Source organism: Danio rerio, chromosome 3 (genome assembly GCF_049306965.1).
Source record: "Danio rerio strain Tuebingen ecotype United States chromosome 3, GRCz12tu, whole genome shotgun sequence".
Taxonomy (NCBI): Eukaryota; Metazoa; Chordata; class Actinopteri; order Cypriniformes; family Danionidae; genus Danio; species Danio rerio.
The window spans coordinates 59,626,903-59,654,439 of record NC_133178.1 but is presented as its reverse complement, the minus strand read 5'-3'; the positions used below and the strand labels follow the sequence as shown (position 1 = coordinate 59,654,439).

Genomic DNA, 27,537 nt, shown 5'->3' with positions numbered 1-27,537 from the left:
GAGCTGGGTCTGTTCTACGCAAGCTATGATGACTTTCACCTTGATATTTTAGCGCGGATGTATACCTGGTCGAATTGCACTGTAGGTGGCGAGAACGAGTCTTTGAACCTGTGTGTATTCATTCCTACTGTTAAATTACCACCTCAAGCGTGACATGCTAACATGGATGCAGTTCACTAGAGAGAATCTGATCACTTTTAGCTCCACATCTAACTATCAGGCACCTGTAGAATTAAGCGTTTGAATAAAACATATACAAATACAATGAACCGGGTGCTTTTTAAAATGAATGACAGAGGATGAAAGTCAAACCGGTGAGCCGTCTGACAAAAGAAAGTGCCCTTCTGAATCAAATCAGCAGGATGCACTTCTGGATCTTACACTTACTTTGAAGACACTACTGACTATGCTTACATGGACATTCATCATCATTTTCTTGTTGGCTAAGTCCCTTCATTAATCCGGGGTCGCCACAGCGGAATGAACCGCCAACTTATCCAGCAAGTTTTTATGCAGCGGATGCCCTTCCATCTCTGGGAAACATCCACACACACATTCACACTCACACTCATACACTACAGACAATTTAGCCAACCCAATTCACCTGTACCGCATGTCTTTGGACTGGGGGGAAACCGGAGCACCCGGAGGAAACCCACGCAAAGGCAGGGAGAACATGCAAACTCCACACAGAAACGCCAACTGAGCCGAGGTTCGAACCAGTTAATCTAGTTATTTGCCTTAATACACAATAATATAATTAAGATGTTTACGTGAAGTGCTTGATGTAAGAGGTTCATGTAATTTTGGGTGAAGTTCGGCAGTTTCACTTTAACTCATGAACATTTCATTCATGCCCCAGTGACAAACTGGGGTATTAGATGCAAATAAGGAGTGAGGACTGGTGAGAGTGTTATGGAATTAAATAATGCACTCCGAATGGGGAAAAAAAAAAAAAAAACCTTTCACATTTCGCAATGTGTGTGACGTCATAGTGTGATTGCAGTGTTTACTTTTAAAATGACACTAATATATGCATACTTCACACGTATTAATTCCATTTCTGTTTAGTTCAGTTATGACTTTAGACGGATTAAGGTAATCAAAAATTGCTGTTTGGAGCTTATGTAGGCCTACAGGTCAACATTCATGTTTAACTGAATAAACAGTTAGTAAACAAAAGTACATCTTATTAAATAATTTATTTTCATCTCCAATTATCATAGTTGAACAGTTTCTCAAGCAGTTTGTGATGCATTTTGAAAACCCGAGATGACCCCCTGGTCTAATGCGCCACCTGGCTCGAGAAAGCCATTGTCAAAGACTTACTTTTAGTCATTATTTGGGTTGCACACATATTCTGAATCCCTTCAGCAGAATTTTAATAAGCCATTTTAATCTAGATTAATCTATATTAATTCCAATATTACAGTAAGATTAATCTAGATTAAAAAAAATTGTATATATGCCCACCTATATATAAATATGAGCAATATCATCACAAGAGCAGCACTGCGATGTCTGTATATTGACTCTTGTGGGAGGCATGCATTTTCACGAGGCCGCATTTTAAGATTATAAGCCTGAACGGCATGAAATACCATAATTCTAGAGACATATCCCAGTATTTCTCTGTTGCAATCGGGATATCACAATAATCAACCGCGGAAAAGCCAAAGCAAACACTACCAGAATCACTACAATTACTATAGAATAAATACAGCGATACAACATACAATAGACAGAGAGATCAACTGAGAGAGATCAACTTAAGAAGTCACTAACCGGTTTTATGATTTGATCAACTGTGAGTCTTCTCTAAGAGCTGATTTTAATATGTGAGTTTATTTTGTGTTGATTACAGGCATCAGAGGTGATTCAGGATTTGGAGCAGACCGTGATTCACCTCAAACAGCAGATACAGGAAGCTGAAAGCAGGAGACATAGACAGCTCCGGGTCAGTCACAAGTCACTTACTTACACCCTTTTCTGATCAAATTCCACAGGTCTGTGAGTGTGAACATCACATGAAGTCAACAAAAATTACCCTGCCTTTTTATAAACAGTTCATCATAGCATGTTATTCCAGATATAAATGTCTTATCTTAATTTTATTCTCATTAAATGTATAGCAGTTTACACTTGAAGTTATTTCACCTTTTGTCGGACATCATCATCTTTCACAATCCAGCAAATGCCCTATAAATAAAATCAAGCTTGACTTTTTCTGACTCAGATTTACAGTATGACATATAATTAAAATGTGGTGCAATCATCGATTCAAGTTGATTTTTGGTGTTAATACATATATGTATTGTTGAATTGTTCAACTGCTTAAAACAAGCAAGTATAACTATTTTTTGTGTTGTTTTGTTGTTGTTTCAGGACCAAGAAAATAAGTGGCAACAAGAGATAACGGACATGCAAAACAGCACTGAAAAAAAGGTAATTTATTAGTGCTCTGACACAATATTGCATTTAAATCAAATCACATTTTAAATCGTGTGCAGGTCTGCCACAATATATATATATATATATATATATATATATATATATATATATATATATATATACACAGTAGGTGAGAGTTCAAAGTGACTATTACCGCCGCGTCATATACCGCCGCCGTTTGAAATAGGAGCCGCTTTGTTTTTAGTGTATGACTTCAGTTTGTGAATGAGCCGCCAGGGGGCGCAAAGGGATGGGATGCGAACCGACAGAAATAGCCCACACAGCAGCCTTAAATATGCTATTGTGCTTGTAAATGAGATTAAACAATAAGTCAAAGCATTATAATTCCTTTATTAATCATTTAAAATTTGTTAACATGCTTTATTGTTATTCTAAACTTTTTAAGTGCAAAGAGGATTCTTTTTGAAAAATAGAATTAAAGAAGTTAAAGACAACTAAAATGAAAGCACAAACATTCAGTACAAATATTCTAAGTATGCCTAAATTAAAAAAATAAAGCAGTCTTTTAGCCTAAATGTAAAGAGATTTTCAGTGTTTGCTATTTTGGTAGGACTAACACAAGACCTTTTCATTTATGTTTTAATTTACGTTTTTATTTACATTTTCGTTGTTGATTATATTTTACTATTTAATTTTATGTCACAATTATTGTACATAATAATAAACGAATAATGAAAAATAATAAAAATAGGCCTTATGGATTTAAGGACATGTGGTAAAACATTAAGAAACGGTCAGGCGCATGGTCTAAAGAGCTTAAGTTGAATGCTGCTTCATAAAATAATTTTGCCGCAGGACATATCTCGCAGGTTTATTTTTAATAGTTTTCAGTTAATTTGTTTTGTTTCAAAACATCAATGTTCTCTTTAAAGTTCTCTTTAAAGTATAACTGTTGTTTTGTTTTTTTACTTAATGGCCCAGTATGTTTTGTATTTTAATTTCAATTTCAGTCACCTTGCATATGCATTTGAAATATAATGCGCGCATAACCGCGGAAAGAAGAAAAAACTGTATATATATATATATATATATATATATATATATATATATATATATATATATATATATATATATATATATATATACATGCATACATACATACACACACACACACACACACATACACATATATATGTATGTATATATATATATATATATATATATATATATATATATATATATATATATATATATATATATATATATATATATATATATATATATATAGTTCAAGTCAGAATTATTAGTCCCCCTTTGAATTTTTATTATTATTTAAATATTTCCTAAATGATGTTTAACAGAGTAAGGACATTTTCACAGTATTATGGCAGACCTGCCAGTTTGGCTAACTTTATGGCCACTGCGCACTATTTAAAATGTGATTTGATTTAAATGCAATACTACTGCACGAGTTCACTTTGATGATGGAAACTTTCGAGCCTATAAAGACTTAGAGGTGATTAAAAGAATCCAGGTCCACTTTTTCAGTGATCCAGACACAAGTGGTCAGCCATTTGCCCATGGTATTAACGTGTTTCAGATGTGTCTCCTGTTACCGCTTGTGTTCAGAGTTTATGGAGTTTTGATTTAAAAATACAGGAAGGTGTTCAAATGTTCAAACTCGGGGCCCACAAGTAACTTATTTTGGCCCAATGGTAAAGTTAAAGATGGCAAACTATTATCATTATTGGACATACTGTATATGAAGCTCTGTTTAAAAAATGTACTGGTGGCATAGGCTAGGATAGGATAGGTATTATCCAAGCTGCTTCAAACTACTGTGCATTGTTGGATTTGATTGATTGCCGTCGCCTCAGCAGCCAATGAGCTTGCTTCTCAATATTTAAATACCTTAGTGTAGTTTGCATGTTTTCGCATCCCTCCTCCACCCCAGCTCCACTTGTGTACAGCTCTACACTAAAGGGATTATTGGTTTTATTCACGTCACTTCATACTTTAGTTTCTCATCAAATCTTCTGACCAATCAAATACTCTCTAGTATCTGACATGCTCCGCCGTCTTTAAGGCAGTACTCACACTAGGTACAGTTGCCTCAAACCGGGCCAAAGCATGCTTGTCCCCCCTCCCGTCTCCCCCGACGGCCCGCGCTCACACCATATCGGGCCTCGGCACGCTTACGTCATCGCTGCTGCCCTGTTCAGAAGCGCTCTCTATGGCAAGCCTTTTTAGCATTTAAATCTTTGTTCTGACTCCATAAATATATTTAGAGATATCTCTAATTATATTTTGACTAGTCATAATTATAATTCGACAAGTCAGAATAACAATTAGAGATATCTGCAATTGCAATTGTACTAGTACGAAATCAGATTGGAGATATCTGCAAATATATTATGACTAGTCATATTCCTCCATTGACTTCCATTGAAAAATATTTGCAGATATCTCTAACTGAGTTTTGACTAGTCACAATTGTAATTAGAGATGTCTCTAACTGAGTTTTTACTAGTCATAATACATTTGGAGATATCTTTAATTCGTCATATTTAGAGATGTTTACAAATATATTTGAAGATATCTCTAATTAATTTACTAATAGTCGAATTACAGTTGTAGATATCTTGAATTGGATTTTTGACGAGTCAAAACTCAGTTAGAGGTATCTGCAAATATTTTTCAATGGAAGTCAATGGAGGAATATGACTAGTCATAATATATTTGCAGATATCTCCAATCTGATTTCGTACTAGTTAGGGATGTAATAGTATTGTAAATACCGTCATACCGCAATATTACTTTTTTTCGATATTACCGAAGTCGCATGACTCGGTAAAACTATAGGTCTTCTGAGAAAATTTGCTCAGGCGAATGAAGCGAACGGGAGGTAGCTTAAACTACATTTCCCATCAGCCCAGGCGTGGCCATAATCCTTTGCGGTCTGTTGTCGCTACAGATCCAGTAATGCGGAAATGGAGTGTGCTGCTAGTAGCGGAGATGAAAAAAAGATGGAAATGATCGAACCTAAAGCGGGTGTTGTCGCCGCGCGCGTACTGAATAGCAGTGTTGTCGCGCGCGTTCTGATCAGCTGTGTTGTTGCGCGCGTATTGTAAAGCGCCGAGGGGGGGTTGAGCGCGCATACTCAAGAGCAGTGTTGTCTACTGAAGGGCTGGACGGAGGTTGTGTCGCATCGCGGGGGCACTTTTGATCGTTTTAAAAGGGCATTTTCTATCCAAGACTAAAAAGGGCATGTGCACTGCACAGGTTGAGCCCTATGTGTGCACGTGCCTGCAAGTTGGGGAATACGACTAATAGCAGTCATGGGGACTGCAGAAACACAGCACACTGTTCAGATTGATGCAGACATTGACTTGTACCGCAAAGAGACCTCTATCTCACTCATGGTTTGTCTTCTCAAGTGGGGGAAAGACAATGCACAACGTTACCCACTGCTGTCAACATGGGCCAAGTCATATCTCTGTCCCAGAATCCTCAGTCCCAAATGAGAGGGTTTTTTTCTGTTGCAGGGGACATTGTAAATACCCAGAGATACCAGCTTTTACCAGATTATAGTTATATGATAATTTTCCTTTAAACCCATCTCTATCTAAGTAAGTGAGTGAGTGATTAAATGTTGAATGTGATGAGTTTTCGACAATACTAAATTGAAACTTTATTTTTTTTACATGGTTTAATAATTTTTTGTTATTAAAATTGAAGTTCCTGTTTCAAAGCTTACAGATAGATGGCTAATTTGTATGTCATTGACACTTTTGGCACTTTTTTGGAGTATTTTCAAAAGTTTTGTTTTTCCTGTAAATGATTCAATAAATACCGTACCGTGACATTCATACCGAGGTATTACCGTACCGTGAAATTCTGATACCGTTACATCCCTAGTACTAGTACAATTGTAATTGCAGATATGTCTAATTGTCATTCTGACTAGTCGAATTATAATTATGACTAGTCAAAATATAATTATATCTCTAAATATATTTATGGATAGTCAGAACAAGGTTTAAATGATAAAACGGCTTGCCGTACGCTCTCATCCAGTAGCACAGTGGAGATTACTCTAGTTATATCCTTTCAGTCGTTTGTCATGCAGTGACATGCAGTCAAATATTTCGCCAAACAGTCCTTAGGGATGCGGTGACATGCAGTCAGATATTTCACCGGACAGATCCGCCACTTTTGGCGCTCATAAACAATCATAAAGCTCTCGTGCTGCAGGAATGAGGAGGTCTGCTGAAGGCGCGCAGCTGTCGTGCAGTGAGGAGTTTGCGTCTTTAATAAACTACGGCAGTTTGCGTTCACTGAACAGTAAGAATTATTAATAAATCCATATGAAACAGCCCCTTAAAAGTCACGTCTCGCTTTCGGTTTCGGGCCCAAGTGATCCGCGCTCAGGCACACCTCTTCCAACCGGGCCAGGGCCGGCCAAGTGAACCGTGCTTGAGCCCGATTCAGCGCACTCACACTTCTCAAATGATCCGGGAAACGGGACTGGGCACGGTACGGATGGCATAGTGTGAGTAGGCCCTGAGACGCTTTAAATTTTATGTGCTTGTATTTAACTGCTTTCACTGGCAAAACAATGGTAAAATGCCATTGGCTGCTTTTTTTAAGGGAGGAGCTACATTATGTCCTACACTCTCTTCTTGTTTAGAAGAAGATTGTCAAACATCGAATAAAAATCCTTTAATGATTTGTTGCTATTATCAGACCAACGCAACCCTAATTTTCACAGTTTGCACCACGTTGTTTAAATAGCAAATTTATTTGCACCACTTTATGGACTCATGGGTGTTCCGGTCTAAAATGGAGCTGTGATAAGGTGCATTGTTGGTGCATTGCTATTTTGAGAAACAGAAATAGAATGCGCCACTGACCAACAGAAGGCTGGTCTAAAGTCTATCGCAGAGGGCGTTGATTATGCGACTATTCAGATCAAAACGTTACACATTGCTTAATATACACAGGATATACAGCAATACACAAATACCTTTACATAAGAAAAAAAAAAACTACCTCCATGCCTTCATGTCTGGGGGCTTTTTTCAGTTTATTCATGATAATTTGCATTTGTATAGCATTATTATTATTATTATTAGTAGTAGTAGTAATAGTAGTAGTAGTAGTAGTATTTATATTATACACAATTACATTTGTCTTAATAAACACAAGTTTGGATTTGTCTACCTGTGGGATCTTGGAGATGTATGCATCATATGGGGCAAAATAATAGGACGTGTGTTTAGATATAAGTCCAACACACTTCATTGTTATTGTTCATTTATTCGTTTGCTGGAAATTAGAACTGAATTTAGAAACAGTTTTGAAACAAATCTTTGCGCTGAACAAACAAAATTAAATATGTAGGCTAATGGAGGTCTTCAGTAGAGTGCATGCAACACCGTTTCCTTATCCATGTAAGTAAAGGAGTAAAGAGTAAAAATAAAGTAAAGAAAAAGTTAAGAGGCTGAATGGAGGAGGCTCGTTCTTTATCCTCGCGCTGCAGATGGCCTGTTTAACTGTTTTCTCGTTAGTGGAGCATTCAGTTTTTCCACTTACAAAACCTGCCATGTAAATAGCAAATGTGCCATGGCGCGACACAAGTGACTTCTAAAGGGAACGTGAAATGAGAGTCTAATTGGTTTAGTGCACGTTATTCTCAAAACACACCCATAACTCATTATGGAAGAAACCTGTTAGACCATGCGCCGGGGCGTAGAGCATATTTTTCCGTCCTCAAAGTAGCAAAAGTGGATTCGGACATTTAGACTTTGCGACTAGATTGTTAAAATTGAGCCCTCTAATTTGCATGCCTACATACCTGTACTAAAGTTTTCGTATCAAACAAAATGTGTTGCCATGACAACGATTAGCCAAAACACATAATAAGTTTCACATTGTGGTGTAAACGGCCCCTTAATCTGAGCTGCTGCCCAGTGCCTCCCTCTCCAAACTCTTCAAAGCTCCAGAGCTGTCATAAAAGGCTGTTGCAATAATTGGGCCAACACAATCAGGAGAAGATCAGTTTTAAGATGGGTCTCAGGCACCTGGCTGCTGCCTTCAAAGGGCCGCTCCGGTCATAAAGCAGGCCGGCGAGGCGCACCTCTGTCAAGGGCACATCTGTAAAGCAGAGGCCGTTTACACCTGCAGGCCAGCCGTCTGCTCGCGACCGACCTCTGACCTGCAGAAAATGAGATCAGCCCTGCTCAGTCATGATAAAGTGTGTTGAGTGATTGACACTCGTGTCGTCCTGTCGCAGCTGCAGACGCTTCAGGCTGAGCTGGAGAAGGAGCGAGCCGACCGCAAGAGGAAGATTAGTAAAATGGAGGACTCACTCAGGTAAGATTTGCACATATCAGAGACATAATGACCATGTTTACATGGGCATCAGTAATCAAATAATTTGCTTTAATCTAAATAAAGCAATAATATGATTAAGGTGTTTACATGAGCTGCTTTTTGAATGTTCCTTTCATGATCCAGTTTTACATGGTATAGTGCAGTGTTTCTCAACCATGTACCTGGAGGGCCACCAACACTGCATGTTTTGGATGTCTCCTTTGTCACACTCATTACAGGTCTTTCAGTCTCAGCTAGTGAGCTGATGATCTGAATCAGGTGTGTTTGGTTAAGGAGTCATAGAAAATGTGCAGAGCTGGTGGTCCACCAGGAACGTGGTTGAGAAACACTGACTGCGTTTACATGGTCGATTTAAGCGTAATAATTTTTTTTTTTGCCTTAATCTGAATAAGACAATAATATGATTAAGGTGTTTACATGAGCTGCTTTTTGAATGTTCCTTTCATGATCCAGTTTTACATGGTATAGTGCAGTGTTTCTCAACCATGTACCTGGAGGGCCACCAACGCTGCATGTTTTAGATGTCTCCTTTGTCACACTCATTACAGGTCTTTCAGTCTCTGCTTGTAAGCTGATCATCTGAATCAGGTGTGTTTGGTTAAGGAGTCATAGAAAATTTGCAGAGCTGGTGGTCCACCAGGAACGCGGTTGAGAAACACTGAAAGTGTTTACACAGACATCAGTAATCAAGTTTTTTGCCTTAATCTAATAAGACAATAATATGATCAAGGTGTTTGCATGAGCTGCTTTTGGAATGTTCATTTCATGATCCAGTTTTACATGTTATAATGCAGTGTTTCTCAACCATGCACCTGGAGGACCACCAACACTGCATGTTTTGGATGTCTTCTTTGTCACACTCATTACAGGTCTTTCAGTCTCAGCTAGTGAGCTGATGATCTGAATCAGGTGTGTTTGGTTAAGGAGCAGAGCTGGTGACCCTCCAGGAACGTGGTTGAGAAACACTGACTGTGTTTACATGGGCATCAGTAATGGAATTATTTGCTTTAATCTGAATAAGACAATAATATACTTAAAGTGTTTACATGTTTTAGAATTTTCCTTTTATGTTCCCGTTTTACATGTTATAGTACAGTATTTCTCAACCACGTATCTGGAGTACCACCAACACTGCATGTTTTAGATGTCTCCTTTGTCACACTCATTACAGGTCTTTCAGTCTCTGCTAGTGAGCTGATGATCTGAATCAGGGGCCGGTTACACCAGCGTATAAAACGCTACAATGCACATAGCGTGATCCGTGCATTCTGCGTCTGGTGTGAACACAGCATAAATAGACGCATGAACATTTTGAGTTTACTTGCTTCATTCATGCGTCAAATCTGCTTCATTCGTGCTTTAAATTCACTTCACAATAGATGCAGATTTTCGTCATGGGCGGGGCTTCTGTCTGCTCGATGACTCTAGCTTCATTGCTAAATGGCTAAATGGATTTTATCGAGAGAATAACTGTGTTTATGTGCTTTATGAAGGCTGAAAAACAGCATCGATTCATTTGGAGCTGTGTCTGAGTCCACTAGATCCATTCAGAAGAGCACTCAGCTCTGTGAGTTCCTAAACTCCTCCAGAAACTATACCTGGATGATGACTGAGCAGTTTGATGAACTGTTGCCCGGTGATGGCAGGTGGATTTTACCCCGGGACACCAACAACAGGTGCTACGTCATAATCACGCCCCTACAATAGAAAGCTCCTGATAGGTTAACGCGGTGTCAATGTCTGCTTAGATTCAACTTGAGCGATTCATGCAAAACGCTGAACTTGCGCCGCTTTATTCGCCCAAGTCATGTCATTCGAGGCTTCTTGCACATCTGGTGTGAAAGTAGCATTAAAGGGACACTGAGTTGCAATTAATGTACTACTAAATATTTTTGTATTGCACCACTTAATTTAAATGTAACGCCAGGTTCCAACAAAATATTTACGGCATCCTCCCCCCGTGTATAACGATAGAAAAGAGATGATGGCAATGATCTCTCTCTACTCACTGCCTATTTCCTCACAAATCTCGCATAGTTTTTCAGTTTGTTTATGTAAACAAACTGCCTGGGTTTTTTATACAGTATATCCATTATATTTTATACAAAAAAATTGTAATACAGAATTTTAAAAAAATGTATTAGGTAAAATAATTTTTTTTTTAGTTTACTTAAAAGTTGTGAGGTAATGAGTTTGTCAGTATGATTTTATTATTTTATTTTATTTTTTAAATGTATTTTTTATTTTGTTTTCAGTCATTCCTTTTCTTTTCAGCTTAGTCCCTTTATTAATCTGGAGTCTGCCACAGCGGAATGAACCGCCAACTTATCCTGCTTATTTTTTTACGCAATGGATGCCCTTCCAGCTGCAACCCATCACTGGGAAATTAATTTAATTTTATTTTCATTTATGTTTATTTTATTTATTTATTTATTTATTTATTTATTTATTTATTTTATTTTATTTTATTTTATTTTATTTTATTTTTTATTTTTATTTATTTGTTTATTTATTTTATTTATTTTTTTATTTATCTTTTTTTACATTTTATTTCAGAAATTACCCGTTTATCACACAGCCCTAAAAGAACATCATTGTTTACACAAAAACATTTAGCAACAGCTTTTGTACATTTGTTCAACATTAATAATAATTTGAATCATTTTTTGTGAACCAAAGCATCATATTAGACTGATTTCCGATAGCTCATATGAAGCACTGAAGGCTGGAGTATATATTCGCTCAGACCTCGACTGCTCTGGGCCCTAATCTCCAGCCATGCTCCAGTATTGTTGTGTGCTCGCAGAGACCAGTAAAATGCGAACAATGCTGTGGTCTGGCCTGGATTACGGGGCTGTAGAAGAGGCTCTGCTTTAAGTCCTGTTTTGGGAAGGCCATCTTCTGGCCCACAGCAGAGTCTTCAGATGTGGACTAGCGTGGGGTTCCAGCCTGTGCTCCCGGAGCCCGAGGCCGACCGCAGGAATGCGTCAGGGAGATGTGGAAGTGGTTAGCGAGGCGTTCTGAGGAAGCTCGCAGGGTTTATGTGCCGGCTGGAATCACACACTTCACGTTAGATGCCGTTGGACTTCGTCTGGCCTCGCTTTTTTTTCACTGTCACTCATGAGCGAAACTCCCGACAAGCTGCGTGCTGCATTCGGGCCCAGATGTGAGATTATTTACACCCCTGGAGAACCTCCTATTTAGCTTGATGAATGACATCAGGCTGGATGCGATGAGCTCATTATTTGCTGTTTGTTTGTTTGTTTGTTTGGCCCTTGTCCTGGTGTATCATACACTCTTGGCAGACAGCGTACATGCTTAATTAGATTTCAGTCATTAACTCTGCCCGTGGACATGTGACATCATCAAAATTGGTCCTGAATGAACAGTTTTATAAGAATATCTTTCCATTACACACTTAACTTCTTCAACAATTTGTTTAAGTATTACTTAACATTAGTTTTCATAAACAATGCTCTGCAATAGAAAGCAAAAGCGGAAGGTGTACTGCGGAATTTCTTTAAAAATACAGTTTTATTCTGTATTGTAGTACAGAATGCGATCAAGTACCAATCAGTGCCAGCAATGTTTATTTTACATTTAAAATTGTCTTCCCAGGCCATGTTTAATTGTATAGGTGCTGTTTTCTGTATGTTCTTGGCTGTCTCTACACTCTCAGAAATAAAGGTACAAGAGCCGGGCTGGTATCTTTTTGAAAGGTACATTTTTGTACTTAAGGATCTTTATTGATACCTCAAGGGTACATATTAGTACCTAAAATGCACCGGTAACACTTTATAATAACTACACACTATAAATCATTTATTAAGCATTAGCAAATAGTGAACTCATTATCTGTTAAGCATTAACTCTACATTAATAAACGTTAGTAAGCAGTTTATAACTGCAGCTACAAACGCTCCATTCTTGAGTTATAAGCACCTATATAATATGTTTAATGATTGCATTTTCATACTCTGTTAATGGTTTATTTTTCAGTACTAAATTAAGTATCACATTATTTACAAACTGTTTGTATTTAAGAGTAGTTGAGGGTTTTTAGGATCATTCAGAATGAGTTAGTAAACGATTAATAAAATATTGAAATCAACGTTTATATGTCTTATTATTCAGGCATATGTTAATGGTTACTATATATGTTAATAAATGCTTTATTAACTCAACTTCATCCAGTTTTGTGACTTAATCTAAAGTGAGGACTGTTCATGCTTTATAAATCCCTTATAAATGACAAATAAAGGCTCAGTTAAATTCTAAACAGGAAAAAATACATTATTCATTCCTATTCAATTAAAGAGACACAAATGAAACTGTACTTCAAATGAAAAATAAATCTTTGCAACCTGATCTAAAATAGAATCACTGTAGAGTTTAAACATTACATCTTATTATAATGTTAAATTATTATATTGTTGTTGTTTTATCCAGTTGGATGTCATATTTTGACACTCCTGTTTAAACTTTACAGTAATTTTACTATTTAGAAAGATTGCACAGATTATCGTTCATTTGATTCTAATCCTTTAATAGTCATTTATAAGGGATTTATAAAGCATGAATAGTCCTTACTTTAGATTAGGTCACAAAACTGCATGAAGTTGAGTTAATAAAGCATTTACTAACATATTAGTTAACTATTAGTATATGCCTGAATAATAAGACATATAAATGTTGATTTCAATAGTTTATTTATAATTTACTAACTCATTCTAAATGATCCTAAAAACCCTCAACTACTCTTAGATCCAAATGGTTTGTGAATAATTCGATACTTAATTTAGTAATGCAAAATAAATCATTAACAGATTATGAAAATGCAATCATTAAACACATTATATAGGTGCTTATAAGTCAAGAATAGAGCATTTGTAGCTGCAGTTATAAACTGCTTACTAACGTTTATTAATGTAGAGTTAATGCTTAACGGATAATGAATTCACCATTTGCTAATGCTTAATAAATCATTTGTAGTGTGTAGTTATTATAAAGTGTTACCAATGTACCTCTTGAAATGTTTAGGTAGTAATGCTTACCTTTGACGTACCAATACACTTCAGTCAGAATTATTAGCCCTCTCTGCTTTATTTTTCTCCCCAATTTCTGTTTAACGAAGAGGATATTTTTAACACATTTCTACAGATAATAGTTTTCATAACTCATTTCTAATAACTGATTTATTTTATCTTTGCCATGATGACAGTAACTAATATTTGACTAGATATTTTTCAAGACACTTCTATACAGCTTAAAGTGACATTTAAAGGCTTAACTAGGTTAATAAGGTGAACTAGGCAGGTTAGGGTAATTAGTGTTGCAAGAACCAAAATAGAAATACGTGTTAATTTTTAGATTTATTTTAGAAAAATCTTGAGGAACACATTAAATGATGTTTGTTGTACTGTCTGCAAGGAAATACAAGTCAACGTAAATTTAGAAATTACTACTTTCTTTTTGTTTGCGATGTCCATTCACAAGCTACGAAGTATGTTTTGTTTTTCTTAAAAAAATAAGAAATATTTTGGAAGAAACATGCTTATTTTTAGAGGATTTTGTGTTATATTAGTACAGAGGAATAATTCGCATCCAGACCATTGTTATCGCAGAATAAACCCAGACAGGGTAATGGTGATCTTGAGTCACCCTGTTTATCTTAAGATAACAGCCAGCTATGTACATTATGTACATTGTGTACATTATGTACATTAACTATGTTATTACTTGTGTACTTGTGTACTTTCTCGGAAGTATCAGACACTAAATGTTGATTTAAAAGGTTTTAGCATTTAGTTGCTCACTTTATGTTTTCATGCAACTTTAAAACAAACATAGGGATTCAGTAAGGCCATTCAACATATTACACAGTATTGCATAATAAGTATGGTGATAAGAGACACTGATTTGAGATATAAAATTTGGTCCCACTTTATATTGTGTCCTTAACTAATATGTACTTACACAGAAATTAATAGTTTGTTACAATGTACTTATTGTGTAAATACATGTATTTACTGTGCACGCTTGATTAAATACATGTATGTAATTACATTTGTAATTAACTTCTGTAATTACATTTGTAAATACACTGTTGACCATCCCTTACACCTTAACCCACCCTTAAACCTACCCATGCCACCAAACCTGTCCATAACCCAACCTCTATCCCAACTCAAAAGCACCACAAGTGTTCTCAAATACATTATAAACACAGTAAGTACATTGTATTTATTTTTTGATGTATGTACATAGTAGTTAAAGACACTTAATATAAAGTGGGACCTAAAATTTTAACTTAAAAGCCATCACAATCCATAAAACAGTTCGTCACCTTGGAATGATAAGGTTCTATCTGCACTCTGAATGATTTTGTGATCTTGAGCTTCAAAGTTTTTGCATTCCACATAGCTAACAGTATGTGTGTAACAGTTCTCTTCAAACAATAACATGACAGAGACCTTAAATGTACTCTAAATGTAAATGATCAAACTTTGACATTTGCAAATTGGGTTAAACCAAACAGAGCACATGCAGATAGAACCTTCAGTTCTGAAGAGTCATTTTCCGCTTGGAATTATAAGGTTTTATCTGGCAAATCATTAATTAAAGCATAACTTTTCAAGAAAAAAAACAACAACAAATATTTAAGTAGGTGTTGTAACAAGATGTTAATGCTTAAAGTAAAAGCTTTGCTTGCTATAACATTTATTTAATGTTTTAGGAAGAATAAGTACAAAAGGCTGTGCTAAATATTTAGCAGTTGTTAATTTTATGTAATTAATATGGTAATTTTTATTGAATTTTATACTTTATTTGAATTACTGAATTCTGTTTATTGAGTTGTATGCCCCATGAATAAAGTATTTGCCTATCAAGGCTTAATATCAAATTAAAAGACTTTAAAAGGAAACAAACAATGAGCAAATGAGTTGAATAAGTACTGAAAAATGTTTCACTGACGATATGTACACAAATAAAAATATTTCACATTTTATATGTTACATTTTTTAAATAATTGTTTCTTTTTCAACCATGTAAAATTAAACATTTTATCTCAATGTAAAAAAAAAAAACAAACAAAAAAACTCTCACGCCTCGCTCTGACGCGCTGCTGCTGTGTGGGGTATGAAAGTTGTAATCTGTTAACATGGACTGTGAAAAACACGCGCTGCTTACGGTCTGCTCTTGCGGTGTGAAACAGGCTTAAGGTGACGAGTTTTTCTGACTAGAAAATGAGCACAGCAACAGTACACAATAGGAAGTATTCTCTTCTTTTGCTATTGACAGTAGATTGTTATCAGCTGACCAATCAGAATCAAGTATCCCATAGAGCCATGAAATAAATCAGATTTAAAATTGCATTGATCTAACACAGGGGTCACCAATCTCGGTCTAGGAGGGCCGGTGTCCCTGTAGGATTTAACTCCAACTTGCCTCAACACACCTGCCTGGGTGTTTCAACCATACCTAATAAGTCCTTGATTAGCCTGTTCAGGTGTGTTTAAATAGGGTTGGAGCTAAAATCTCCTGGACACCGGCCCTCCAGGAACAAGTTTGGTGACCACTGATCTAACATAAAGGGAACCAAAAAAATAATAATAATTCCAATTCTCCTAGCAGTTTATTTTGGAATCTTTTGTTTAAAATGGGAGCAAAAATGTGACAACTATTAAGCAAAATAAAAAAAAGAATCAGGTCTGGCTGTCACTGGCACATATGTAATTTAAACCCATTCCTGGACGTTTTGCATGTCTTGTTCCGTACTGCGCAACGCTTCCTTTCATCTGCTGAATTGTGTTTTTTTTTTTCCCCTCTCTCTCTCTCTCTCTCTGCAGTTGCTTTAAAGTGTCGAGATGAAACGAGCGCAGTTATCTGACGTACATGTTAGTGTGCCAGACACACGGGTTAGGATGAATAAATTACCCCCGCATGAGCAACGAACAACACAGATGCCCATTTGTGTCAATAGGCAGCCGCGTTCACGCTGCAGTCCTCATCGAGCTAATTAAACAGTCATTGGGCTAACGAGCATCCAGAATCGGCGGTCTGCTACCTACCTGCCGTTCAGGGTCTTTTGGCCGCTTTAAAGTCAGCACAGAACTTCAAACGGCCAGCCAGCACACACATCAAGAGAGCACCGCCTGATAGTGGAGATCAGAGGATGAGCAGAGAAATTTAAACGAGATGAAACCGCATAAAATGCTGGCTGCTCACCGCATTATCTGCCGGCTGGCATGTTGGATACACTTTCCTTGGCATGTGTGTGATGGCGAGGCTGTGAAACGTGCGTAATATTTTGCGTGTACGTTTTAGGCCTTTGCGTGTGCGAATTTAAACGTGCGTGTGTGTATGGGCAGACGCAAGCAGCTGGTGCGCTGTTTGTTTTTCCTGAGCACCCTTCCCATCAAAAGCACCCACCCCCTTCCCAATGCAAATGAGAATCCATGCATTGTTTAACTTTCCGTTACTATGGCAATACCATAGCGAGTTACCCCACTTGAGGGGGGAAAAAAAAACAAGTTAGCTTTTTTGATCAGCGTGTCTGTCTGATCATCAGAGGAAATGCATATACACGATGAACAGTTGTGCTCGGGATGTTCAAAGTTCTCTCGCTTTTAGATGTTATTTTTGAAGAAAGCGATACAGAACTTCTGAGCTAAGCTTTTTTTTTTTTTTTTCGTCTTTTTGGCTCCTTTTATTTAACCGTACCATCCTTTTTAATCAACCCCAGCCAAGTCGGTGGATTATATCAGTTTAAGCCTCAACAAAACAGTCCCATTGCTGCAAATGACCCCACAGTGTGTTTGTCTTAAACGCTGCTCACATGAGGGGAGTGCAGCAGGGACATGTGCTCGACGAAGTTGTCCCACGTCTGCAGCTGCGGATCTCTTTGAGTCTCGGTTGCGGCCCAGTCCGGCTCTTGTGGGGGAGGAAGGGAAGGGGGCACATCCCTAGGGATTCAGAGGCCAACATCAAACGGACTAATCACTGCGGTCCTGCTGGATCAGACGGAGGATAAGAATAGGCAAGAAAATAAACCAGCTGGCCCTAAACTCGGTTCCTCGTTTTTGAAGATGATAGTGTTGCATTCCCTGGATGAACCGCAGATTAAACTCATCATTTGTATTCGCGCAAATCTCCTTTCCTAGCAAAACACGAGTTTGCTAAGCTCCTACAGACATAGACGAGACTAATTATTGTCTTTGTATTGGGATATGTATTTTTGTCAGGCTGAGTTGATGCTCCGAGCGAGGGAGAGTCCGTTCTTAGGGTGTGTTTGGAATGGCACAATATTTTTGCATTATGCAAAGCATATGAACTTTCTTTTGGCACGGTGAGCTAATGCAGTGCACACTATCTGAGGTAGAAAGAATATAGACAGTTTATGTCCAAATCTGTGTTAATAAAATCAGAATGAATCTTCTGTCGACACTAGCAACAGAGATTGTTGGCTTTATTGCGAAAGCACTTTTACAGTAAAAGTAAATGTTTTACTGAAGTGTTTAGCTCATGTGATCTGCCACCTGTTCCAAATGGCAAGAGCAGTGTGTGTGTGCAACCAGCAGTGCAACTTGGCCATATGCATCGATTCAGGGTGTATTCACACCTGTTTTTTTTATTTTTATATTGGTTTGATTAAATCATACTCAATTTTGTTTCTGCCTTTGGTGCAGATTTTTTTGGGCAGGTGTAAATAGAGTAATCACACTCTTGTGCACAGCAAAGAAATTAACAGAGACACAGCTGAAGAGTTAGGGCTCTATTTTAGCAAGGTGCAGGTGGACTTAAGGAGTGTCTGATTCCACTTTCGCAATTTTAAAAACTGTAAAAACAGTCACGCATAGTTTAAAAGAATTGTCCTTATCTTCGTAGTTGTGTTTTGGGCATAACGTGCATTAAACCAATCAGAATTTCATCCTTCATTCCCTTTAAGAGCAGGTTGCTGTCATGCCATGGCACATTTGCCATTCACAAATGCACCCTTTTAAGCAGAAAAACTCACTGGCACATTTGCTATTTAAACAACACGGTGCAGAACATAACAATGATATCTGCACTGGGCTCAAACTAGCAAAAAACACTTGTTCACGCCTAGTGCCACATTGCACCAGGTGTGTGAGAAGGCCCTTGGCCTGCTCGATACGCTTCCAAGCAAACCCTAGTATGGTTTGTTTAAAGGGGTGGTGTTTGTTATTTAAGATGTAGAACGCACGGAAAGCGGCTGCATAGTGAGACACTGCATCGCTGGTGATGATTGTGGGTGTTCACAGTGGTTTGACTGATAAATATGAATTTGTAGCTAAATTGTTATCGGTGCCAAAACAGCATTTTCCGTTGTTTACATCCTTGTTTATGTCCTTGCCACAACATAGCGTTAACGCTAGAAACTGTGCGTGTAATAGATCAATTTTAACAAATAAAAATAATTTTTTCTCAAACAACAGCTTCTATTATGGTTGGAGCTGCTCCTTCTTTGAGGAGTTTTTAGCCGAATCCATCACTGAACTGGGAGAGATTCTGGAAGCTGTCCTTTGTCAAATGCTAGAGCTATATACATATATTTAATATTTATAATTATATAATATATATTTATAATTTTCTGGAACATAATTAAAATTAAACTGTAAGCACTTCTGTCTTTGTGCCGTGTCCTTTGGAAGCCCAGATACAATAACAGAAGAAGCTCTGTGGAAAAAAAAAATAAAAAACAGCGTTTGGACGCATTTGAGCATTTAACGCATTTAACTTTACAGCACATCTGGCCACGTCCCTTTACTGCATGGGATAAGTGAGCATGGTATATGCACGTAACCTGAAGCATTTGTGATCTCACCAACCCAGATGTATTTTTTGCAGTCCCCAAACTTTGTTTACTGTAGGCTTTGCTAAGCTAACTTTATAAAAGCTAATGTCTCCCTTTGCATTGATCTTTGAGCATATTACATTCGGAGATGTTGTTTATGTTCACAGCTATATTACGCATCAACTAGTTTAAAATATAACATTGTAGTGGACAACCCCTTTAAGGTGTGAATATGGTCTGACCTCAATCCTAACTTTAGCAGAAAGCCATGCACTTTTTGCAATATTAGGATCCCATAGGCTCAGTTGTTCACCTGTGGTCTTTACCTTTACTAAGCAAACATCATCTGCAGTTTACAATGAACCAACAAACCCCATTCTATCCCAGCTCTAGCTCTGATACAAGTTTTATTTATAGATTAAAGAAAAAGGCATTGACTGTTCTTCATTTGTCTGAAGTAACTAGTGTACCGTTATAACTGAAATGTGTATATTTATAACGGAGAGATGCTGGACAACGCAGATGAGAATCCATGTGCAGTTTATTAGAATCCACATGCAATTATTGTGAGTAGTCGTGCAGGCAATGGTCAACAACAGGGACAAAGAGGAGCATGTAGGTAATCCAAAGCGTAGTCAGAAACAGGCAAATTGTCAGGACATGTGGCAAGGCAAACAAGGAAAATTGCTTAGTAATGCTACACAGGGTAAAACAAGGCTCAGCAAAGTGTGTGTGTGTGTGTGTGTGTGTGTGTGTGTGTGTGTGTTTGAGAGAGAGAGAGAGAGAGAGAGAGATGAATATAAAGTCCATATAATATGTCCATGATGAGTTACCAGCTATGTGTGTGTAATCAGAGGGAATCAGGAACTGGTGTGTGTGTGAGGTGCATGATGGCATTTGTAGTCCAGTTCTGTTACAAATTTGTAGTTCTCTAAGGATTAGATTGCTGGTGATTGTGATGATAATACACATTTCATGACCGCATTGCTCTTTAATTGTGCATGTCTAGACTTGAAATAAATAACTTGTGTGATATGTGAATGGTTCGTTGGAGATCTAGAGCCTCTGGACAACGGAGCTAATGGTTACATGGCAAACACCACACCGCAGGTGCGCAAGCATTTACACGTGTGGTTTTGTTTACAATATTTATTTTGCTTTCCAAAAGGGTGAACTGCACAAAAAAATTAAATTAAATTAAAATAACAGTGTGTTTGGTCTGATGTGAAAACATCCTTAACTACTGTGTCAGTAGCTATGTTTCCGTCCACCTGTTTTTATGTGCATTTTTAATGTGCTGCATATACATTTTGAAAATGCGCTTAAATAAACGGATGTGCATATCTGAGTAGGTTACTTTTTGTTAGATAAGAAAAAATGCATGTAAACATTTACCAAACAAATTCCAGTATGCACATTAAAACGTGATTTTGTTAAAAGAGATCTTTTTGCAAACCCACCAGAGGCCGCTGTGTACGTTTTTTAAGATCTCAGATTTCTCTAGTGAGTGCCATTCGTGCCTGTTCTTGCGTAAATCCACCACCACCGCTGTCAACTGACAGCCTGACTGACTGAGCGACCGATGCACCCACCCACCGCCTTCCCTAAACCCAACCGATAGTGTTTTAAAAAGCACTGATTGGCCCTACCATCCACTTCCCTAAATCCAACTGACAGTGTTTGGAAAATAAAACCACAAGAGGAAAGTCTTCGTGGCAGCATGATTTTTATCGTGTTTCAGATTTTACCACAATCTCAAATCAAATCAAAATCAAAGCAAATCACTTTTATTGTCACATCATCACTACTCACGTGTGCTATGATGAGTAAAAAGCTTAGGTGCTGGCTCCAAACATTACAAAATACAGATAGTGCAAATACAACGACAGTGCAAAATACAGACAGTGCAAATACAACGACAATGTGAAATTGACAGCGATATGTACAATGAATAGGTGTCCACATAGTTGTAGGCAGTATTGTTTCAAGTATGGATTGGTTAAAGTGCAGTGCATGCTACGTATTGATGGTGTGCAGTAATGGGTATGGAAGAGTCTGTGTGGGGGTGTGTTAAGTGTTCTTACCCTTTTTTTGTCTTACCTGCTTTCTGGAACAGTTTTTTTGCCAGACTTGAAGCTTGTCTTCATGTTAAACTCCGCTTTACGTCTCAAACTCTCAGCGGTCAGCTGGTAAGTGTAAAAAGGAACGACATCATACTGCCCTGTAGCGTTCTTTTTAAAGATGAAATACAGCCGCACATACCTCTGGCTACATAATGGCTCCATTATTTGGGATCTCGAGAAATGTATATAGGGCCACGTTTTCAGAATGAGCCTATGTTGAAGAGATCATGCGGTGCTGAAAATGTGTGTGTATGAACAAAACCAGCATGCTGACCTCATTGTAAAACATCTGAAATGGTCTAAAACGCCTTAACCATTTCAGTATTAGTTTTATTATATTATTAATGACCGCCAGAACTGTTAAAAGCATCTGTGCTCTGCGTCTCACTGCCTTCAAACGCCACCACATGTTTATTGCGTGTCCGCATTGTCTTCTGAGGCATAAGTAGTTTATTCAATAAAGAAAAGATCCATGCAGCTTCAGCAAATTCTGTTTTTATTTTTAATATTTTATATAATCAGTTGAAGTCAGAATTATTAGCCCCCTTCAAATTTTTTATTCTTTTTTATTGCGTGTCCGCATTGTCTTCTGAGGCACAAGTAGTTTATTAAATAAAGAAAAGATTCACGCAGCTTCAGCAAATTCTGTTTTTATTTTTAATATTTTATATAATCAGTTGAAGTCAGAATTATTAGCCCCCTTCAAATTTTTTATTCTTTTTTATTGCGTGTCCGCATTGTCTTCTGAGGCACAAGTAGTTTATTAAATAAAGAAAAGATTCACGCAGCTTCAGCAAATTCTGTTTTTATTTTTAATATTTTATATAATCAGTTGAAGTCAGAATTATTAGCCCCCTTCAAATTTTTTATTCTTTTTTATTGCGTGTCCGCATTGTCTTCTGAGGCACAAGTAGTTTATTAAATAAAGAAAAGATTCTGTCAGGGTAGAAAGGGAACAGATTCAAATGCAGGTGACACAAATTTATTCTTCTCAAAAAAACACAAAATATCCTCAAAAGGCAGTTCAAAACTCAAAAAACTGGACTCAGAAATCGGCGCAGTTCCGGGCGCTACCACCAGATGGCAGGAGAGCGCTCCCAAGGCTTCACTGGGCAGCAGAAGGAGAGATGAAAGGAATAAGAGGAGTTCCGGATAATACCGCCAGGGGGCGATAGAGCGATACCAGACGCTCGGCCAGCACCGGAGAAGAAGAGCCTTACGGGGTACTGCTGGGCGTTCTCCCTTGGTGGAGATTCAGTAGCGAGAATGGGACAGCCAGACCAAACCACAGCGAGCCGGATGACAGGACAAAGTATCAAAATAAAGTAAGGAGAGAAAAAACGAAACCAAAACAAGCAGGAGCTTGGAGTCTGGGGAAACAGGACACGACAAGACAGATTACTCACAATGGATATTAGCTTACAAGCCTCACGAGCATGCAAAACGGACTGACGAAAGACAAGAGACGAGAGGAGACTAAATAGGGGAGAAATCAAGCAGCAACAGGTGAAGGAGAGGATCGCAAATTGATTACCAGGTCTCTAAGGCGGGGAAACAAAAAGCACGCGGACAAGAAGCACGTGGCCAGCTGTCAAAACAAACCCACGTGCTCCAAACACACAAAGACAACGCAAACAGGTAAGTGATTCCATACTCTTAACAGTACCCCCCCCTCCCAGGGGCGCCACCTGGCGCCCCCAGAAGGGGCTCACCTCGCCGCCGATGGAAGTCCACGATCAACGACCGGTCCAAGATGTCCCGTGCCGGAATCCAAGACCTCTCCTCCGCACCATAGCCCTCCCAGTCCACGAGGTATTGGAAACCCCGACCACGACGTCTCCGGTCAAGGAGTCTCTTCACAGTATAGACCGGAGTGCCGTCCACCAGACGAGGGGGAGGTGGAGCCGGGGAAGTAACAGGGTTGAGTGGGGATTTGATAACAGGCTTTACCCTGGATACATGAAAAACAGGGTGAACCCGACCAAGAGTGCAAGGAAGCTTGAGCCGAACCGTCACTGGACTCAAGACTTTAGTGATTCGGTATGGCCCAATGAACCTGGGTGCCAGCTTGCGAGAAGGCACACGGAGAGGCAGGTCCCTTGTAGACAGCCAAACCTTTTGACCACAAACAAAAAGGGGAGCAGGAGTCCGGTGGCGGTCAGCCGCCCTCTTAGTTCGTCTGGAAGCCTGGGCCAAGGCCTCCTTAGCCCTCCTCCATGTGTGGCGACACCTTCGGACAAAGGCCAAGGCAGACGGAACAGCGGCATCGGGTTCCTGAGCGGGGAACAAAGGGGGTTGATAACCAACAGAACATTGGAAAGGGGACATACCTGTAGAAGCTACCGGCAGGGAGTTGTGGGCATATTCAATCCAAGACAACTGCTGGCTCCAAGAGCCCGGATTTTGAGACACCAGACAGCGGAGACTTCTCTCAAGATCCTGATTGGCTCGTTCAGTTTGCCCATTGGTCTGGGGGTGAAAACCTGAGGACAGACTCGTAGAGGCCCCGATCTGTCTACAGAACTCTTTCCAAAACCGGGAGACAAATTGGGGTCCTCTGTCAGAGACCACATCCATCGGAAGGCCATGAATCCGGAAGACGTGGTCAACTACCGCCTGAGCAGTCTCCTTGGCTGATGGGAGTTTGGGTAAAGGGATAAAATGGGCCGCTTTAGAGAAACGGTCCACCACTGTTAAGATTACAGTGTTACCTCTCGATGGGGGTAGGCCAGTGATAAAATCAAGAGCCACATGTGACCAGGGTCGAGAGGGAATGGGAAGGGGACGTAACAGACCAATGGGTGGCCGATTAGATGTCTTATTCTGGGCACATACAAAACAAGCCAATACAAACTGTCTGACGTCTTGGGCCATTGAAGGCCACCAAAATCGCTGTTGGATATTGACCAGCGATCTCCGGACTCCTGGGTGACAGGCTACTCTGGACTCATGACCCCACTGGAGTACTTCGGATCTTAAACTGGCTGGCACAAATAGCCTTCCCTCTGGACACCCTTCTGGAGCTCCCCCTCCTCGCACGGCCTCCTCTACCCGCCGTTCGATGTCCCAGGAGAGAGTTCCCACCACCACCTCTCTAGGAAGGATGGCTTCGGGGGTAGCCTCTCCTCCTGGCACATCAAACAGGCGGGAGAGTGCATCAGGTTTTATATTTTTGGACCCAGGCCGGTATGAGAGGGAAAAATTAAAGCGTCCGAAGAAAAGTGCCCATCGGGCCTGACGGGAACTCAATCTCTTGGCTGAACGGATATATTCTAGATTTTTGTGGTCCGTCCAGACCAAGAACGGTTGTGCCGCCCCCTCCAACCAGTGGCGCCACTCACCCAGGGCCAGCCTGACCGCCAGCAGCTCTCTGTTACCAATGTCATAGTTTCGTTCGGCTGGGCTCAGACGGTGAGAGAAGAAGGCACACGGATGCACCTTCCCATCCCTAGAGGATCGCTGAGATAAGACCGCGCCTATCCCGACCTCCGAGGCATCCACCTCAACGATAAACTGCCGTTTAGGATCTGGAAGACAAAGGACAGGAGCAGTGATGAAACGGGACTTGAGAACATCAAAGGCCTCCTGTGCCTGACTGTGCCATATAAACGGTACCTTAGGTGAGGTGAGAGCCGTTAAGGGTGCAGCGACCGAGCTAAAGTTCCGGATGAACCGTCTATAAAAGTTGGCAAATCCAAGGAACCGCTGCAGAGCCTTACGAGAGTCAGGGACTGGCCACTTGGCAACGGCCCTTACCTTAGCGGGATCAGCCTTAATGCCCTCCGTCGAGACAATATGCCCCAGGAACGAAACAGACTTGCTGTGGAACACGCACTTCTCCGCTTTGACATACAGCTGGTTTTCCAGCAGCCGCTGTAGCACCTGGCGGACATGCTGAGTGTGTACCTGTTCTGACTCAGAAAAGATAAGAATATCGTCAAGGTACACAAAGACAAATCTGTTTACCATGTCTCTCAGCACATCGTTCACCAGGGCCTGGAAGACTGCAGGGGCATTGGTGAGCCCGAAGGGTAGAACTCGGTATTCAAAATGCCCCGTTGGTGTGTTGAACGCAGTCTTCCACTCATCCCCCTCACGTATCCGGATCAGGTGATAGGCATTACGGAGGTCTAGTTTAGTAAAGACCTTGGCTCCCTGCAATAACTCAAAGGCAGAAGACATTAAAGGCAGAGGATACCTGTTCTTAACAGTAATGTCATTAAGGCCTCTGTAGTCAATACAAGGGCGCAGAGAACCATCCTTCTTTTTAACAAAGAAGAACCCAGCCCCGGCTGGAGAGGAAGAGGGACGGATGAGGTCGGCTTCTAAAGACTCTCGAATATACCGGTCCATAGCCTCTCTCTCAGGAGCAGAAAGGGAATACAATCGACCCTTTGGCGGAGAAGTGCCTGGGAGGAGTTCGATGGCACAATCGTATGGCCGGTGCGGAGGCAAGGAAGTGGCTCGAGACTTGCTGAAGACCTGGCGAAGATCGTGGTACTCCACCGGGACTCCAGAGAGATCCACCCTCTCCATCTGAAACACATGAGACACAGAACCAGGACACGGAGCAGGACCAAGACAAACAGCAAGACAAGACTGACTCCAAGACAACACAGAATTCCCTGACCAATCAACGTGAGGGTTGTGTTTACTTAACCACGGGTGCCCCAATACCACTGGAGCACTCGGGGAGTCGAATAAATAAAAAGTAATAACCTCACGGTGATTTCCAGAGACTATCAAACTTACAGAGGGGGTAGAGTGGGTGATGGATGTGATGGCAAACCCATTAAGGGAGCGCACAGTGATGGGAGAGGAGAGAGGAATGGCTGGGATGCCCCAAGATCTGGCCGTGGTGCTGTCCAAAAAGTCTCCCTCAGCTCCAGAGTCAAGCAAGGCAGGACAAGAGTGAGTCAATCCATTGAACTGGACTGAGACTGGGAGACAGGTGCGTTGTGTGGGGGTGTCGAAACAAGGGAGAGTGCCCACCAGAATCCCCCGGTTTACTGATGGGCTGGAGCTTTTAAAGGACACTGCAATGCTCTGTGACCCGGCTTCCCACAGTACAGGCAAAGGCCTCGAGCCAGACGAAGCCGCTTCTCCTCAACAGTCAGTCGAAGACGACCTAATTGCATCGGCTCTGGTGAGGTGGTAGGTAATGGGGTACGAGGATCATTTGAAGGGCCCTCATTCATCCATGAGGCACCAGAGACTCGTCTATGCTGGCGACGATGCAGTCGGGCCTCCACCCGAAGAGCGAGATCCACCAGGGCATCAAAGTCTCGGGGAAGGTCATGAGTGGCAATCTCATCTTGTATGTAGTCATCCAGACCATCCCTAAATCTGGCACGAAGAGCCGCCTCATTCCATGTGCAGGCAGCTGCCAGGGTTCTGAACAGAACAAAATAATCAGTAACCGAGCGTCCTCCCTGACTCAGCTGGGCCAGTTGGGAGGCTGCTTCATCTCCCTGGGCGGATCGGTCAAACAGCTTGGTCATTTCTGCACGGAAGTCCTCAAACATGGCACAGAAAGGGGCACGTGCATCCCACACTGCTGTTGCCCAATCACAGGCCCTGCCCTTAAGAAGGGTGATTACAAACGCCACCTTTGACTCTTCAGTTACATAGCGACGGGGCTGTAGAGCGAATACTAGGGAGCACTGTGAGAGGAATGCCCGGCAAGAACTAGGATCCCCGTCATAGGGCGGTGGGTTGTTGGCGTGAGGTTCAGGTTCGAGATGAGGAATAGCCACCTGTCTGCCACCCCGGGCATTCTCATGAAGC

General features: G+C 40.1%; 1 protein-coding gene across 13 annotated transcripts in view; it reads left to right on the top strand.

Annotated features, from left to right (window-relative positions):
* cep112 (centrosomal protein 112) overlaps window positions 1-27,537 on the top strand; it is a 349,442-nt gene that overhangs the window by 112,012 nt on the left and 209,893 nt on the right. For 11 of the 13 annotated variants that reach the window (XR_012400500.1, XR_012400482.1, XR_012400504.1 and 8 more), the window contains exons 15-17: window positions 1,865-1,957; window positions 2,386-2,445; window positions 8,708-8,787. Coding sequence is in view for 8 of the 13 variants with exons in the window: in NM_001327791.1 (NP_001314720.1) it covers window positions 1,865-1,957; window positions 2,386-2,445; window positions 8,708-8,787 (233 nt within the window). In the remaining 5 variants the exon portion in view is untranslated. Of the gene's footprint in view, window positions 1-1,864; window positions 1,958-2,385; window positions 2,511-3,812; window positions 4,499-6,980; window positions 7,448-8,707; window positions 9,357-9,979; window positions 10,914-27,537 lie in introns of those variants that run through there. The other 2 variants (XR_012400505.1, XR_012400506.1) reach the window with 2 other exon arrangements.